The sequence below is a fragment of the Caenorhabditis remanei genome, chromosome III (genome assembly GCF_010183535.1).
Source record: "Caenorhabditis remanei strain PX506 chromosome III, whole genome shotgun sequence".
Lineage (NCBI taxonomy): Eukaryota > Metazoa > Nematoda > Chromadorea > Rhabditida > Rhabditidae > Caenorhabditis > Caenorhabditis remanei.
The window spans coordinates 10,372,561-10,387,391 of NC_071330.1; the positions used below are offsets into that span (position 1 = coordinate 10,372,561).

At 38.7% G+C, this 14,831-nt stretch overlaps 1 protein-coding gene across 1 annotated transcript; it reads right to left on the reverse strand.

Annotated features, from left to right (window-relative positions):
- Window positions 1–145: 145 nt before the first annotated feature.
- Window positions 146–14,361, reverse strand: GCK72_010531 (uncharacterized protein; the record flags this gene model as incomplete). Its single annotated transcript, XM_053727916.1, has 35 exons — window positions 146–214; window positions 263–901; window positions 952–1,305; window positions 1,354–1,469; window positions 1,518–1,601; window positions 1,648–1,906; window positions 1,954–2,152; window positions 2,202–2,338; window positions 2,383–2,640; window positions 2,688–3,758; window positions 3,811–3,960; window positions 4,006–5,555; window positions 5,603–5,678; window positions 5,722–6,439; window positions 6,485–6,673; window positions 6,745–6,819; window positions 6,869–7,011; window positions 7,059–8,378; window positions 8,426–8,806; window positions 8,853–9,913; window positions 9,958–10,196; window positions 10,241–10,430; window positions 10,474–10,683; window positions 10,729–10,838; window positions 10,884–11,210; window positions 11,261–11,712; window positions 11,819–11,997; window positions 12,045–12,159; window positions 12,210–12,318; window positions 13,388–13,510; window positions 13,557–13,701; window positions 13,800–13,865; window positions 13,915–14,064; window positions 14,115–14,220; window positions 14,272–14,361. The coding sequence occupies 35 exons, from the start codon at window positions 14,359–14,361 to the stop codon at window positions 146–148; spliced, it is 11,460 nt and encodes a 3,819-aa protein (XP_053587493.1).
- Between the last annotated feature and the right edge of the window lie 470 nt (window positions 14,362–14,831).

Sequence of the window (14,831 nt, forward strand, 5' to 3'; positions counted from 1 at the left end):
TGACGAGTTTTGAGCAATTTAATAAAGTGATATCACAGTTTGAAACATACCCTTAAAAAAATTGTCGTGGCAGTTGGAATAATGAAAACATGAGTAGAATAGATAACAAACAATAACAAATTTTTACAATAAAACATTTGAAACATTAGAACCACTTGCGGCCATTGGATTGGGCATCATTCAGATCATATTTTTTCGGAGGTTTGTACATTTTCTGAAAAACAGAATATATGATTGATATTTAATGCATTGGCTAACATACTTTTCCCTTCATAATCCTATTGAAATGCTTCGGTCTCATCCTATTTACAGGTGGGATTAAACCGACTTTCGTTTTCATTTTCAGGTCTCCCCATGACCAGTGAGCAGTATCCGAGTTGTTAACAATAAGGTCAGTTATATATTTGAGAAGATCTTGCTTCTTCGCTGGTAACTTCGCCTCCAGTTTGTTACGGTCAAGATCTGCTATGGACTCCAAATATTCATTCAACCGTCTTCTTAACTTCCACTTTTTAGGTCCAAGCGCTCTTTTTTCCAGAGCAAACACTTCATCCGGATTGACAGGTTTTGATCGAAGTTTCATCAACATCAGCTCTCTTTGTGCTTTATTGATTGTCTTGCGAGTCCGTCTTGCTTTCTTCGAGCTGTTTAGAGATTCTGTAGAACTTCCCAACGATGAAGAAGTATCTGAACGGACTTCTGATCCACTGTCAGTGTCACTATCATTTTCATTCATTTCTAAGAAATCAGACATCGCGTGTGGTTCTTTTGGAAACTGTCTTCTGTAGTCTTCGAAACTTATTTTTTTATTCTTCCAATCTTCCGGATGAATTTCAGAATCGACCAATTCTCCAAACGTGATAAGCTTAGAATTGTAGAGGAAGAGATTTGTCTCGAGTGGCTGAAAACAAAATTCTGTTTGACTAATAGTTATCCCGTGAAAAGCATTACCATGAAGTAAGTTCCTCGAACTTTTGTTATCATCATGTCAAGCAATGGTCTCTGTTTAGCGTGCATAGTTAACAAATGTTCGAATCTATTCTTAGCCTTCTCGAAATCTCCCATATTCGGTGCAAACTTGAACATTGCTTTCTGAGCAAGTTCAAACATAAGTACAGCCATGAATCGCCGTCTATGGAAATCAGACTCCTCATACATATTCCTGAGCCATTCTATTTCTTCTTCACAGTCTTCCATATCCAAATATTTGGCATTAGGAGTATCTGGTTGAACGAAATCTGTATTTCTCAAAATTGGCAGCCTGTCATCGTCATTCTCCTCGTCTTCTTGTGTGGTTAGTCCCAACTGAAAAAAAGACATAAAATTCTTGATTCGGGTAAAGAGACCACATACGTTTTCAGTGTAGTCATATCCACCGAAATAATTAGTTGTGAAGTATGGAATCTTTCCAGTTGCTAATTGAATAAGTGTATCTTTGACAACTTGCTTACTGGGTTCGTCGAGATGAGCTGAAAGGAAGAACGATAACTAAGAGAAAGAAATGAATAACTACTAACTCGAATCTTCATTGCAGAACTTGCTGACAGCGGCGTCAAGACTATCGAACAACGAAGCACTTGGGACATCTGATCGATCCACCACTGTAATATATTATTACAAATTCATATACTCTAATGAAAAACCTACATTGGAATTCGGTTGGATCTTTCGACATTAATGAATCAAACCTCTTCATACGGTAATGTTGATGAGCGTAATTCACGATCATTCTAGCTTTATGCAAATACTCTTTTACCGGATCGAACTTCCGAACAACGGGTGTTCTTGCATTTGATTGAGCGTTTTCAAAGCTCCAAACCTTGTACCACGCGTCGTAGATTGGCTTGAATATGACTTTATAGGCTTCAAGCTTGTGACTCGGCGGTGGTGGCATTCGGATTATTGCCTGAAACATTTCCAATAACTACTTACTATGGAATAATAAACAATTACATCTAATGCTCGAACTCCTTCTTCTCTCTTTATAATGAGCCACTCATCTTTCACACGATCTTCAATCAGAAATTCGGACATTTGTGTTGCGTGAGATAATGTTAGATTTTCATCTGTGACAATGAGTACAGGACAACGAGAATAAACTTCCGTGTCGATTTTATTGATCTCTAGCCACTTGAGCAATTGTTCTTGAGAGCTGAAATTCGAAAAGATGATAGTATTGCAAATGGGAAACTTATACATACTCTTCGACCATTAGTTTTCTGAGATAACTAATTTTATCCTTTGCTGGTTTTGATAAATCATCAAGAGAAACAACTCTACAATCCCATGGCTTGAGTTCTGTATCCACAACGACTAGAATAAAACAGTTCTTGAAAACCTGAAAATTGTGAAGATTGTTTTTTCTGGAATTTTTCAACGAACCTCGATAACACTTTTATGATTCCTTTCATTTGTTGCAAAGTATCTCTCCATCAGACCGTATTGACATTCTTCTCTACACTTTTGAATCAATCGTTCTCTCATAACAAGTTTATTGAAAGAGAATGGACATTCGCTTGCTTCTATGATTCGTTTCCACTTCGTGAATTCTCGAGTAGTGTCGGTTGGATTTTCGAAGAACTCTTCTGGTTTGAAGAGAAGAACACACGAAGGGAGTCTTCGGCATTCCAGATCTCGCTGCTGAAATGATGTAAGTAGTACTATGATTACTGTCTACTATCACTTACGAAATGAAGTTCATGTTTAAGAACATGCCTGGTCGATGAGTAACTTTTTGCGTCGTCATCAATGTCAGGACTAGTTCCAAATTTGTCATCTACGAAGTCTTTCTCGATGACACTTGCTATTTCTTCAGCATCAGAAACAGACGTGGCAGCTGACTGGCATTCATCCATTTCCATTACAAACAGTTGGTTGTCCAAACTAAGTGGAAGTCCACACATTTCTAGAACTTTGATAGTTGACATGTCACTTTTTCCGTACATCGCACAACTCGGGACGTCTTTATATCCGTCTTCTTCTGAATTTTCCATAACATCTCTCCAGTCTTTATATGGGATCTTATCAGGATCCTCTCTGCCTTTCTTCTCCTTTATTGACAAATTCATCATCAAGAAATCATGAACCTTTTTCTCCATATCTTCAATATCCCATAGTTTCTCTCTTTCTGCCTGTTCCCACCTTGCTACTGTTAGCTTTGCAGCTTCCTCTTCCTGCTTTCGTCGTTTTTCAATTTCAAGTTCTTTCAGTTTATTGTAGACTTTAGAGTAATGATCCATCATTTCTTTGTTAGGATTTCCGGTTAGAACACTTTTTCTTCTTCTGGTGAATGGATTAACTGATTGATGATCTTCTTCCTCCTCAATCTCCGATGCTCTTCGAGGTTGATCCGGCATTATTTTAATAGGAGAAGCATGATCTTCAGAGAGCAAACCATTTGCTTTGAGAGAATTTGGTTTCGAGTCTTCCGTGATTGGTATAATCTCGGAAACACTCGAAGCAGACGAATCCGATTCAGTATCTTCTTCGCTTTCGTACCAATCTGGATATCCATGCTTGAAATAATACCAATCGAAGTAATCCATTGTCGAATATGCTTTTTTCTCCTCTAATGATGTTGTCATACGGCACAGCATTTCCGTTTCCTCTACATATTCGTCCACAGTATGCAGAATATCGTTCATTAGGCACCCTATTTCTAGCTGATCAAAAGTCTCTTGAGCAATTTTTCTGTTTTGACAGTTGTAGTACCAATGCACCATGCTGTCAAAAATCTGACCACCAGTTTCCATAGTCTCCTGGAATAAGATTTCAATTTCCAAAACTAAGAATCAACATAACCATTCTCACCTTACAACTAGAAAGGAAACGTTGAAGTGTGACTTTCGAATTGTACCACCACACTTTCACGAATCTACGTACAGCTTCTGCCGAAATACAACGATTGTCACCCCAGTGTCGAGAAAGATATTTGAAAGAATTACGAATATCCTGATATGCCTGAAAAACTCGATAAAATGTTTCCCAACTTTCCTAAAATCTCACCAGCATATCATCGCCTATCGATTTTAATTTGTATGCTCCTTCTCTACCGAAAAACATCTCATACTGTTGAATGGGTTTTAACATCTTGGAGCAATCAGCAGCTCGCATTGAAGACTTTTCGAAATTTTCTCCATCATTTCGGAACAATAAAAAGTTGATCAATTTGTATTGAAGACTAGTCTCATCCGCAGGAATGATTTCAGTCACCATGTCATCTTGCATCATTCTCAACTCGTAGTCGTTCTTCATGTTTTGATGAATTCGATTTCCAACTCTGCGTAACTCACTTCGATGCATCGTGGCGATCGCTTCGTGCAACTCATCATTCCACACGTAAGGTTCAGATGTGTAACTATGGTCCAATGCAAATTTTTTGAAAAACCATCGTATTTGATCCATCTCTTTTTTCCTGTCTTCTCTCTTGAAATACTTCAATGAATCTCTTTCTGTTTCCATCTTCGTTACTTCTTTCCTCGTTTTCCCATCAGAAACGCCTATATCATCAAGATCAGCATTCTCTTCCATCCATTCCGCTTGTTTCTTTTCTTTCTCTTCTTCATCTTTTCTCAGCATCAAATCAAATGACGTATTCTCTTCTTCATCTGACAGCGGTTCTGGACTTTGTCGTTCAGCCATTACTTCCCACAGTTTTCTTCCGAGCGGGCCTTTTAATCTCTCTTTCAATACTATATGCTCGTCCACATAATCCTTGTTAATCAGTCTGTTCACAATGTCATCTGTATCGTTATCAAACCACGTGGAAACACTTGAATCATCAGAATACTCCCATTCATCATCAACCAGATCGTCTGCTAACTCCAATTTTTCTTTGATTATGTTTTGCAGTTTTCCAGCGATAACAGGTAAATCTGGTTGTGTTTCAAAGGTAACAAAAACGTCATCTTCAGGCTTTTCATCATCTGGGTCGTAATCCTCTTCATCTGAAGACGAATTGTAAGCAGAAGGACCAGGATTCCATTTGTATCTTGCAACCGGAGTCAACGGTTTAGCGTAAACAGGAGGAGAAAAGGGTTCTTCAAAATCGATGTCGTCGACTGAGTCAAGCCATTCGACTGGAACATTATTACTCATTAGCTTTTTGGTAATGTACGAATTCTTTCTGAAAGTCTTTTTGGCAAACATCAGTTCATATTGATATTCCATCCATTTTCGCACATCTTCTTCGACCATCAATCTTCCGATTTCTATAACTCTTCGAGCAACATGAATCTTTCTCCGAAGTTCAGGCATCCAGTGTTTTTTCATTATTTTCATTTTGGCTGCCTCGTGTTTTTCATAGTCTTCCAATTGTTTTCGATACTTTTCTGCAATCATTCTCGCCAAAACGTCCCGATCTCTATAATCAATTTGTTCACGTCTTTCTGCAAACACATCTTCTGAATCGAGCCTTCGTTTTCCGGATTTGAACGGGCGATTTTCGAGCATTTGGACAATGAGTGCCACCTCGTCATCTTCTTCTACAATTGTGTTCAAATGATGTCGGTTTTCGACAATTGCTCTATCAACGACTTTGTAGTGTTTTGACATCACTGAAAGAACATGTTTGTAGGTGGCAAATGAAATCAATATCACTTACTATTTTTGAACTCAGTTGCTTTTTGTAGCTTTGGCTCAAATCGTTTGAACGAAGGTAACTTGCGAAGCTCATCGGTCTAAAAAACCGAATGATTGATTTTTAATGTTTTCTTGTCTTACTGTAATCGCAATATGCTTTGCATTCTTGACAGCTTTATGAGTTCGTCTGAATGTAAACTTCCTTCTAACACGAGACTTCATCTGATCATATCTTCTTGAAACCATTGGTTGAACTGTCACATAGTGATTTCCTGTATCAAACTGACATATTGGCCAGGGATGATGTTCATCAGTAGTGTAGATCAGTTTATCATTGGGATTTATTCGAAAAGTGCTCATTGCGAGATCAACATGCCGAGTTTCATTGACCATTTTCTCCAAACGCATTTGCCATTCTCGATTCAGCACTTTCTCCGATCTGTCCTGTACATAAAACATATCCTTCTGCTTCTTTTGCTTCGTGTATGTTAGTTTGATATCGTATTTTCTGGCTTTATACAGTGCTTTTTTGATCATTTTCTTCGTCCAACAGTTCGATTCATCAATGATCTCTAGCTGATCTTCCGATAACGGCGGGACTGCAACCCTATCAGTGGTTTCAATATGAAGTGGAACATCCCCAAATAAATCCCAATATCGATTTGCAACTGCCTTCTCTTCTGTTGTCCAATTTGGATTTCGCTGAACGACAGTATCCATCATGTCATCAATTGTTGCCAAATCATCATTTAATGTATTAACACAAGGTTTGAGGTGCAGCCAATCGTAGTTGAGTAATCCTTGCTTCACAGTTGGTGACTCATCCGTGATAAGATGTTGTTTCATTTTGGTGGCAATTCTGGAAAAGTTTAATACAACAAGATGCGAATTTCGAAAAACTTACGAAGAAGCGAAGAATCGGAACTGATAATCTCGGAAATGAGTCCTGCAAACTCTTGGTCTTTTATTCCGATAGTCCTGCCATAACTCATAAACTTCTTTCAGCATGAAATCATTGTCGATTTTAAGAAGTTCTTCCCATTTGATGAAATAGAACATTTTGATGAACTCGATTAAATGTGAAGCAGTTTTTCTGGCTTTTTCAGCATCAGTCATGTAGGAGCTGAAACTTGAGTATAAGATTGAAACATGTTAAAAACTTACTCTAGGTGAGATAGCTGGAATACGGCACATGGATCACTAAGAGATTTGGCAAAAAACATTTGATTCTCTTCCGATCTGGAATAATTTGATTTTAGGGAACATGAACTACTTTTACAGAACTTACATATTTTTCAACCAATTCACATATTCTTTCTCTCGTTTGTTTTCTTTGACTTCATGTTGACATGGAAGACATCTTTCTTGCTCTCGCACGAATTCTTCGAAGTCCGAATTGTCACTCTTTAATGGATGATCCGATTCCAAATTCTGAAATATAATTGTTCATTCTAGTATCTGATGATCTGAAGGCATACCCCAAGTGCAACTGTCATTGCCACATCATAATCTTCTTCTGTGAATTTAACACGTTTCAATGATGTCATTGCTTTAGTAAACGGTTTTCGGTCTGGTGGAATTTTTGGTTTTAGCAGTCTTCGTTTTCGTTTGGCAAGTTCCCTCATCATCGGCGTATGCCGGTTCAGAATAGCGAGTTGAGCTTCAATCTCTCTCTCCTTTTCCTCCTCTTCTCTTCGTTCTTCTTCTTCTTCCTCCTTTTCACTTAGAAGTCGTTGTTGGTACTGTTGTTCGTTTTCCCATGGATGCTTTGTGCTTCGAATCACTGGAATATCTTCGGATGCAGGGAAAAACGGTTCACCGTTATCTTCGTCTGAAGGTCCTTCTGATCCAAAGAGATCTTCCTCTATTGAGAACAAATCCGAGTCGGAAGCCTCTGTTGTCTTCTTTCCTTTTTCAGGTTGTTTCTGCATAATTTTGTTCTCGGTTCCATTGATTTTAGAATGAATAGACAGGGAGGAATGGGACCCTGTCATTTTACTTTCACTCCCCACATAAATGTTTTCTCGTCTTGAATTGGGAGATGATGGCGGGCAATCTGTGACCAGAAGATTATTCTGGTTCCCATTAGATAGTTTCTTTTGAGGGGCGAAGGGCATTGAGGGCACACTGAGTTTATGACGATTCCCAGTTTCAACCACATTTGCATCCCCATTCTTACTATCGGCAAATATTGAATGTGTTGGTAAAGATGAGCTAGGTGGAAAAAGTTGGTTGACAGCATTTGTTGCAGGAGCACTATGCATACCAGATCCATTTACGGAAGTAACATTCTCATACCCGCTCCCACAAATAGTGACTGGCCTTGATCGAGGTCTCCCAGTGATTCGGGAGAATATTGGATTAGCATATGATGTGATAGCAGGTGGTTCTATTATTGGAGCGTCAGAGGTAATTATTGAGCTCGTTTTTCTAGAAGGTGGTGCAGAATGTATGTGTTCTTGAACCCCAGAATCAAAGTGTTCTTCAGAAGACTCAGAAAGTTTTTCTGACTCTTTTTCAACTTCTGAATCTTTTTTACTTGGTGCCATAATTGAAGTAAGGGGCGCAGGAGGGGGATCCAGTTCAGAAGAAAACCGGGAACTGGGAATTGATTGCATTGGAGACACTTGTGGACTGGATAACCGGGATTGTGTAGGAGAAGGGACTGCCCCATTTATGCATATGAAGTAGTTGTCAGCATGCTCATCAGGATATCTTCCCACATCTTCAACTGAGTAAGCCAGTGCGCTTCTTACCTTTTTGTATTTCTTCATCTTGTGAACGACCACACGCTTCGGCTGAAAACAATACTGTCAGATCAGTCATTTATGAATTAAAAACTTACACTTTCTGGCTTTAAATAAAGATCGCCGGTAGCTTGTGGTGTAGGTAATCGGAGTGTTGGCTCTGCTGACAACTGTTCGTGAGATGTAGATTCTGACGAGAAACCATCTTCTGATTCTGCTTTGTAACCTTCATTGACGTTGAGTGGCGTCGCTTCTGGGACAGGAATGAAGAGCTCAGAAGCAGACGATTCACTAAAAACTGTTGTAGTTGATTTAGAGGAATTAGTTGAGTCACTGTCATCTGATGAACTAGAGACAATAAATTCATCTGGGGATAATTCGGCTGTTTGCTGATTTGATTTGCCAAAAATGTTCCCATAGATTATATCGATTCTCCTCTTCTCTTTCTTGGCTTTTAGTTTCTTGAGCTCCTTTTTGCTCTGAAACAAATATGCTTAGACTTTGTTTTCAAGCTAGTAAAGTCACCATGCTCAAAATCTTCAAAGCTCGTTCTCCATACGACAGTGTTGGTTTTACTGTTCCTTCTCTCTCCGTAACGATACCATCAGTACCATTTTGACGGCTTTCGCAACATCTCTTCTCAAACCCTAATTCTTCATCAACGTCAGTTTCAGAAGCAGAAGTACTACAATATAATCCACTTTTAGTTTTCACATGATTTCTGATTGCAAATGTTAATGTCGGAGAAGTGACTCGTTCATTATCTCGACGCTTTCTTTCATATATTGCTGAGAATTGTTGTGGCGGAACTCCGATGTGTCCGATTGAATGAATGTAGTCATCACATTCGAGCATGTCCCATTTATCTTCTTTCATTGAAGCCATTTCTTCATCGAACAGAACAAGAGGTCTTTCTTCCGGTCCGCGACTTCGATTAGAGATTTTTTCCACAAATCGTTTTCGAGCGACTTCATTTCCTTTTTTCTTCGGCTTCGGTTTCAGCTTTGGTTTCTTCTTTTCTTTTTCTTTCGGTAAAACCTTCCGTATTTCATTTCCATCTTCATCCTCTATAAAATCTTCATCTTCTTCTGGAATCTGCTCTAATCTTGGCCATTGGTCTACCACACTCTCCGTCTCTACTATTTCGTCTTCTGATGAAGATGAAGCCAGAAAATCCCAAACGAAGTCTTCTCGATCAACATCGTATGCTTCCTCTTCAGTTGGCGTGGACTCAATTACTTCTTTTTTCTCTCTATCGTCATCTTCAAGGCGGTACATAAATGTCCTTCGAATGTCACTTTCATCCAACTCTTTTTGAGTTTTCGGACTCCAAATATGAGGATTTTCGTCTTCAGTTTCACTTTTCTCTCGCTCTCTCTCTTTTTCTTCCTCAAGTGCAGCGATTTCGTGTGGTTTCATATTTCGCAATGAACACATTTGGAGAAGTTGTTGGGCCCATTCCGTATTCCAATCTTTGCATGGAACTTCTCCATACTTATTTTTAAGAATGTTATTGGCGGGTGACCACTCTAAATCTTCATCTGGACTTTCTTCTGAATCAGTGTCAAGTCGTGAAACATCAACTCCTGTAACCAAAACATTAGTTACCAAATGACGATCATCTACTCACTGTTACTTATGGGCTCAACTTGCTGCTCTAAATGGTTGAATTTCCTATGCCCTTTCTTCACTTCGTCGTTTCCAATAAACGTGCGGATTCCATCAGGCCATGTGTTCCCTCCGCAAGGACAAGGACATCCACGAAAAGCACAAGAATTCGATTTTTGAAACCACTCATAGGCATGGTCAGCGTGCATACAATGTCCACAAAGATTGCATTGATATGTCATACCGACAATAGCGAATCGACTAAAAGTAATTTTGCACTGCTCGTTTGGAACTTTTCAACATACCATACAGTACAGTCTGCTTGTGCCAAAACTTCGCATTTCGTACACCGTCCATTGACAATCAGTGCATCACAATCAGCATGAGCTAGCTGAATTGTAGTGTTCTCACGAGACACAGAACTAATACTGTCCAGAGTGCAGTATTTTCGTATTTTTGCAGTAACCAGAAAGAGTTCTAATCTATCGAGCATTTCTGTAAGAGAATATTATGTTCTGTCACTAAAAAAACGGAATACCCATATAACACTTGATCCAACCATTCACTGTATATGGATCAACTGCATCGAGAAGTTTCTTTCCACAAACCATCGAAACGGTTGCACAAGTCTGCATGTCTCCCTGTTCAGCATGATATAGGAGAAGACGGTAAATTTCAAGCATTGGAGACCACGCTTGATAATCTGCTTCACTATCTTGCATTAGAAATTCCTCATACTCTTGAGCATCTGAAAATCAACAAAATAATAATGAATACGATTGAATATGCTCACTAGTTGGTTGTTTCCGAGCTTTACAGAAGAATCTACGTTCTTTTTCTTCGTCTCGCAACTCATAAGCTTCCGCTCTCAAACCCATGAACTCATTGTAATGCAGATGCTCTCTGTAACATATATGAAAAATACACAAAATTGATTTATTCTTTTACCGTTTGCCGCCTTTGAAATTCGCTTCTCCGGCCCCAAAATAGAAATCGATGGGTGCTGCATTTTTCTTCTTTCTTTTCTTCTGCTTACTAAGAAGTCTATCAAAGTTTGGTGCCATTCTATCAACCTCGTTTCGCTTATTGTCAGTATCGCCGACTTTCTCATTATCGGAGGCTTCTGATCCCGAGGAACTGGAGAATTTTAAGAAAGCTGTCACATGTTGAGTGTTTTCTAGTCGTTGTGTGACCTGCTTCTTTACATCATCTCGATAATGATCGTTCAGATTGGCAAGCCATCTACGACCTTCCTCGGCAAGCTCTTTCTTTCTTCTGTAAATTTTATGTGATAATTTTAACATATTGAATCTTTCAGAACTTACACAGCCCATGCTCGAATAATTCTTTCCTTCTCCTCAACTGATAATCTATCGTATTCCTCTTGAATTTTTGCTTGTTCACAAAGAGCTTCAACGAGTCTCCATGTTTGTGCCACATGTTCGAGTCCATTTTTTCGAGCAGTTTTTGAATTCGTTTCACACAGTTGAATAATTTCTACACCACCAATGATGTACTTTTCAGCGATTTTATAGAATATCGTAGGTGGCAAACTATGTGTTAGAGATTCAGGGACCCCGAAACATACCAAACTTTTGATTGGTTTGTTAAATGATTCGTATGGAATTTGACGGATTATCTTCTTCCCCTTTAAGGGAATAGCATTCAGTTCGAGTTCAGCATCATTCTTGGCATGAATTTCCGAGTTAACGGCAACTCCCATCGTTCCATCGGGAGTAACATCAAACGCAACATCACAAGCGTACGAAATAGGTGCCTATAAGGAAATAAAAAATGATGTGAAACCAAGTATTGTTTGTTGATTTGTTTCACCGGTGTTCACAAAAATAAAAATAATCTTTGATCGTTGAATAAGTACTTACATGTCCTGAATCAATATTATGAAGAACAACAAGTCCATCTTTTCCGCAGGTTAAAAACACATCGAAATCGTTTGTTGGCCAACAGGCATCAGTTACACTATCACGATGTTCGTCATATGTTACATAAGGGAGATATGGTCTTCTTACATCCCAAACATGAACAGTTGTTTCGTTTACACCTTCAATGAATAACAATGTCGTGTGTAAAACAAAACTTGAATCTTACTTGCACACGTTGCCAGATGGTATGGTTTATCGGGACGCCAGGCAACTCTACCCAGTGGAGCTGTTGTTTCCACCACTGATACACGGTTGAGTTCTGCTCCAGACCACTCCCAAATCTGAATTATGAAACCATGAAGCTGAAATTCCAACGTATGTGAATGTTTACCTTCACCATCTTGTCTCTTCCACCTCCAGTAGCTAGTAGTTGCCGATTGTGCGGATTCAAAGAAAGCGTGGAAACAAACGATCGATGAGCAACTTTTTGAAAAATCCATCTTAAAATTCAAATCTACTTTTAGAAACAATTATTGTGAGAAGCAGAATCTTAGACATGTAAACAGAGGGATGGAGAGAGCAAGCGAGTGGAACTGCACTGCCAAATTGAGTTCGCCAGTTGCTCAATTGAACAATTCTTGGAGGGAGAAAGAGGGAGCATCGAATTATGACTGCATCCACATGATGCAAATATGCATGACAAAGAGAGGAAAAGGGCGAGGACTTTACGAAATGATGTAGGGTGTATTCGGATTAGTATTTAGGAAAAGGTTATGGATTATTTTTCCTTAAATTGAAGAAGAAAGAAATTGAATATATTTTCCAAAATGTTACGATGCAATTCAAAATAAGGGGATTATTCAAGTATGGCCCCACCCTAATTGAAGTATCGCCACCCAAAACCAACCTTAGAAGAGCCCCCCATTTGTTAAACTGGGGTGGGGGAGTATTCTTGAAGGCCAAAACCTTATGTTCAACAATGTGCCCCCACAATTGAAAAATGAGCCCCCACCATTCAATATTAACAAATAATCACGCTTTAATGCATTTTTTATTGGTTTTCTAGAAAATTGTATTACTTTTATCAAAATAATATCATTTTTTAGATGAAAATATCATTTTAGCTGAATATTGTGCACGTTTATTACTATTGAATGGTGAGGGGTGGATATTGAATGGTGGGGGGGGAGGAAATTGAACCATGATCATGTCTAGGTGGGGGGGCTATTTTAGGTGGGGGCCCATTGTTGAATAGTGGGGGCTTATCTTTCACCAAAACTTGGTTCTTCAGAAGGGGGGTGGGGGCTATTCTTTAAGAATCCCAGGTTCTTAAAGAACAGCCCCCCCCCCACTTTGCGTTGGAGGGGGTCTTTTATTGAACCAGATCATTCAACAATCACCCCCCAAATCCAGATAAAGCCCTTCACCAAATTAGTACTGGTGGGGGGCTCTTCCAAGGTTGTTATCAACGTGAGGGGCTATACTGAGGTAGGGGGCTTTCCTTGAATTATCTCAAAATAAGTTCCAGAATGATGCTACGTTTTTTTTCAAAATTGAAAAAAAACTGACCGTCTTGTTTGTCGTAAATCCCACAAACGAAGAACTCCACCGTCATCTCCAGTGAAGAAATAGTCATCGAATCCAGGTGCTTTACACATTGCAACATCACGAATCGATTCACAATTTCGATCACTACAATAGGTGCATTTATAGTTTTTTCCAAACAAATTTCAGATACCTGAATGTGAGCTGATGGTTATCTTTCACCCGCATATCGTATGATTTAACTGTACAGTCACGAGATCCAGAAACGAGAATATAAGGAGCTGTTGCGTGCCAATCGAGACATGTTGCCGACCGTTCATGAGCTTTGAAAACGGATTCTGTAATACAATTGTTAATTATTATCTGAACTGCATCATATACGATAGACCATCGAAGGATGGTATAAAATAGAAGAAGAGTGTTTTCAAAGACTCACTATTTTTCCTAGAAACGTTCCAACAAACAATGGATCCATTGGAAGAAGTTGTAGCTATATACTGATCTGAAAAATAAACCAATACTTGGAGAGTAAATTAGTTAATTTTACATACCGTAAAGTTGATTCCATTTCACATTTTGTGCCGAGTACAAAATGTTTATTTTTCCTTTTCGATAGACTCTCATATCGAGATCTTTGACAATTGAAGGAGTTTCTATTTCATCGCTATCCTTATTTCTTTGAACTTTGATAATTTGAAGAACTGCAAGAAGAACTTAAATACATAAAGAACAATCTTTTCAAAATCCTTACCGCCTCTAATTCCTGAAACTACTACTCTATCTTTCTCCCGATTTAAGCTCATCGCGTCTACTGGATCGTACAAATCAATAACCCGTTTGTTCTCCGGAGTGGGATCCTGTAATTTTGGCTAACGGAAGATTAAAAGAGCCGTAAATTAAATACTTACTTCTCCATCTGTACTATTCTTTCCATAATCGGCGAAGAGTATTTCCGACGACGCTTTTTTCTGTACATTTCCAGGACTTGGCTCTTGCATAAACTGAAATTTATTTAAAAATTATTTTTTGATAACATTAAGCATCCAAATAAATATATAATTTACTTGCGACTTGAAAAAAATTCTTGTGAGAAAAAAATGCGAGTGCACTCCATTGACACGCTTTAGGGAACGGAGACGCAGACAGAAACATACACTTTTCGGCGGTCGTTCGAAAAAAGGTTTCGCAAAGTGTCTTCCTAATGTTAGTTCTGATAAGGAAAATAGTGTTTAACACAAAAAAAAGAATTTTATTGCTCATTCTTGAAAGCAAATACTGAGAGAACTCGCATTTGAAGAACGTTTTCATTTTTAAATAAAAACGGAAAGAGTTCCATCACTTACCATTCCTTTTGAAAACATGAGCCTAATTTGAAGTAGAAGAGAAATAAGATGGAAATAGGAAATATTGCGAAGTGAAACTTACTGATAACAGGCATAAAGCAAGACTGTTTCCACGATAAACTCAC